The sequence below is a fragment of the Pteropus vampyrus genome, unplaced genomic scaffold (assembly GCF_000151845.1).
Source record: "Pteropus vampyrus isolate Shadow unplaced genomic scaffold, Pvam_2.0 Scaffold368, whole genome shotgun sequence".
Classification (NCBI taxonomy): domain Eukaryota; kingdom Metazoa; phylum Chordata; class Mammalia; order Chiroptera; family Pteropodidae; genus Pteropus; species Pteropus vampyrus.
In genome coordinates, this window is record NW_011889149.1 from 705581 (window position 1) to 707531 (window position 1951).

Here is a 1951-nt window from a genome sequence, read left to right on the forward strand (position 1 = left end):
GACCAGGGCGTGTGCGCCCCCGGCCCCAGTTCACGTTTGGTTATGCGATGTGGGGATGCAGAACGAGTGGGCAGATCCTCTTCTTATTTTCCAAGAGGATCTAGAAACTTGCAATTTTCTGTGAAATCTTCTGTTTTTTAAATACTGGACACTTATTTAAAGAAAAAAAAAAAACCCTTAATACTGCAGTGAGCAGGGCAAAACCCTCGTACTGGGCCGCACTGGCTTGCAGCCTCCCTCCTGGCCCCGGTCCCTGAGAGTGGACACACCTCATCACGTTGTCATCGATCTGCATCAGGGACGTGGCCGTGTAGAGGCGGCTCAAGTCCGAGTCCTCCAGGCTCTGGGGTTTCCTTACATGGTCTCCAAAAAGAGCTTGTCTACAATAAGACACAAAAGCAAACAGAGAATAAGCAGCAGATGAAAAACCAAACAAGCCATCACGTTTCTACACTTAAAATACCTTACAGTTTTATTGGTCAATTACCTCAATAAAGTTGAAAAAATTTTTGATTAAAAAAACTTTTAATGCAGACAATAATCACAGTAGAGCCTGCTTCCTTGCCCAGAGGCAAGTCAGGCGACAGTCTCCGACCAAGCATAGCTGGGTAAGTTAGAAATATACACCTTTAGACCTCAGAATGTCTCAGAGGATGAGCTGGCACTGCTGACTTTTGAATAACTGCAAAAAGATGGATGGCAAGAACTTGTTTTCATTTTCAGGGGCAACTAGACAAACTCAAGGTTGGAGCTGGGTCTAGATGACAATTACAAAACCTTCACTGCAAGCAGGGAGGTCTCGGTGGGCAGTCAAACAGTGGGGGCCTCGTCTTTACACTGGTGGTGACACTGCCCCCTCTCTATGAGGAACCACATTCTCTTTATGAGTTGTTTCTGTCGCTTCACAAGGAAGACAGTGGCTAACACATTTAGCTTTTGGGTACATTGACAGCTCTCCAACCCGTTAGCTGGAAGAAGACTGAGTTTGGTTTGAGGTTTGGCCCTAGAATGAGAAAAACCATTATGGAAACAAAATGTTCTGGTTTCCATTCACCTTTCCCAAGAAGAGGAATAAGCTTCTTTAACATTAATTCTTTTCCCCCAAAAATTATTAGGAAGATTATATACCTATGGAGAGAATTAAAATGTCCCTACGTCACACAGTGATGTGTATCAATTATATCTCTATAAAAGTGGAAAAATAAAACGACAATGTTGATAAAAAAAAAAAAGTATCCTTAAAATCTTGAGATGTTTAGCTATCTGTAGTAAATTTAAAAAATGTAAATACACTTAGAGCACATCCAAAGTACTCTCCCAATTTGCTAAGAAGTACAGGGTGGACCTTCTGTATGGACTAATTAATATTGCCAAGTCTGGGCCGGTAGCATATCAAACATTTCCTGGGAGGAGGCACTGTCCATTCCAGAGGTGTGGAAAGGCAGACGGAGGACTTGGACTTGGTGTCAGAGGCCTGGCTTCACCCCTTCTGGAATCTTTGCAAATCCCTAGACCTGTCCAAACCTTGGCCGAGCCACACCCAACTAACTGATGCTCCAACACCATGAGCTGAGTGGAAATGGTTTCTGTCCTGCCAGCCTGGGAGACATAAATCTCTCCCCGCCCTCTACTGGGCCAGCACAAGCACCAGCTTTGCCTGGGCACCATGTGAACCTGCCCGCAGGAAGCCCAGCCTGGGGTTCGTGGCCAGGATGGGCAGTACCACTTTTCTTTCTACTGCTGAAAAAAAGAGAATAAGAAACTGATCGTTCAGTCAGATTGCCTTTCCTAGGATGGCATCAAAAACCCCTAAAACTGTGTTTTTTTGAGGGCCTGCTATGCGCCAGGCTCGGGAGGGAATCAGGGCTCTGTGGTTTAGTTCCAGACATAGGATTCAAACCAGGGAAGCAGCAGAGAAGCCAGCTGGGGCTGGAGAGCCAGCTTCACGGAG

General features: G+C 45.5%; 1 protein-coding gene across 1 annotated transcript in view; it reads right to left on the minus strand.

Annotated features, from left to right (window-relative positions):
- ABHD2 (abhydrolase domain containing 2) overlaps nucleotides 1-1951 on the minus strand; it is a 63267-nt gene that overhangs the window by 11133 nt on the left and 50183 nt on the right. The window contains exon 8 of the mRNA XM_011379664.2: nucleotides 270-380. Coding sequence (XP_011377966.1) covers nucleotides 270-380 — 111 coding nt within the window. The remainder of the gene's footprint in view (nucleotides 1-269; nucleotides 381-1951) is intronic.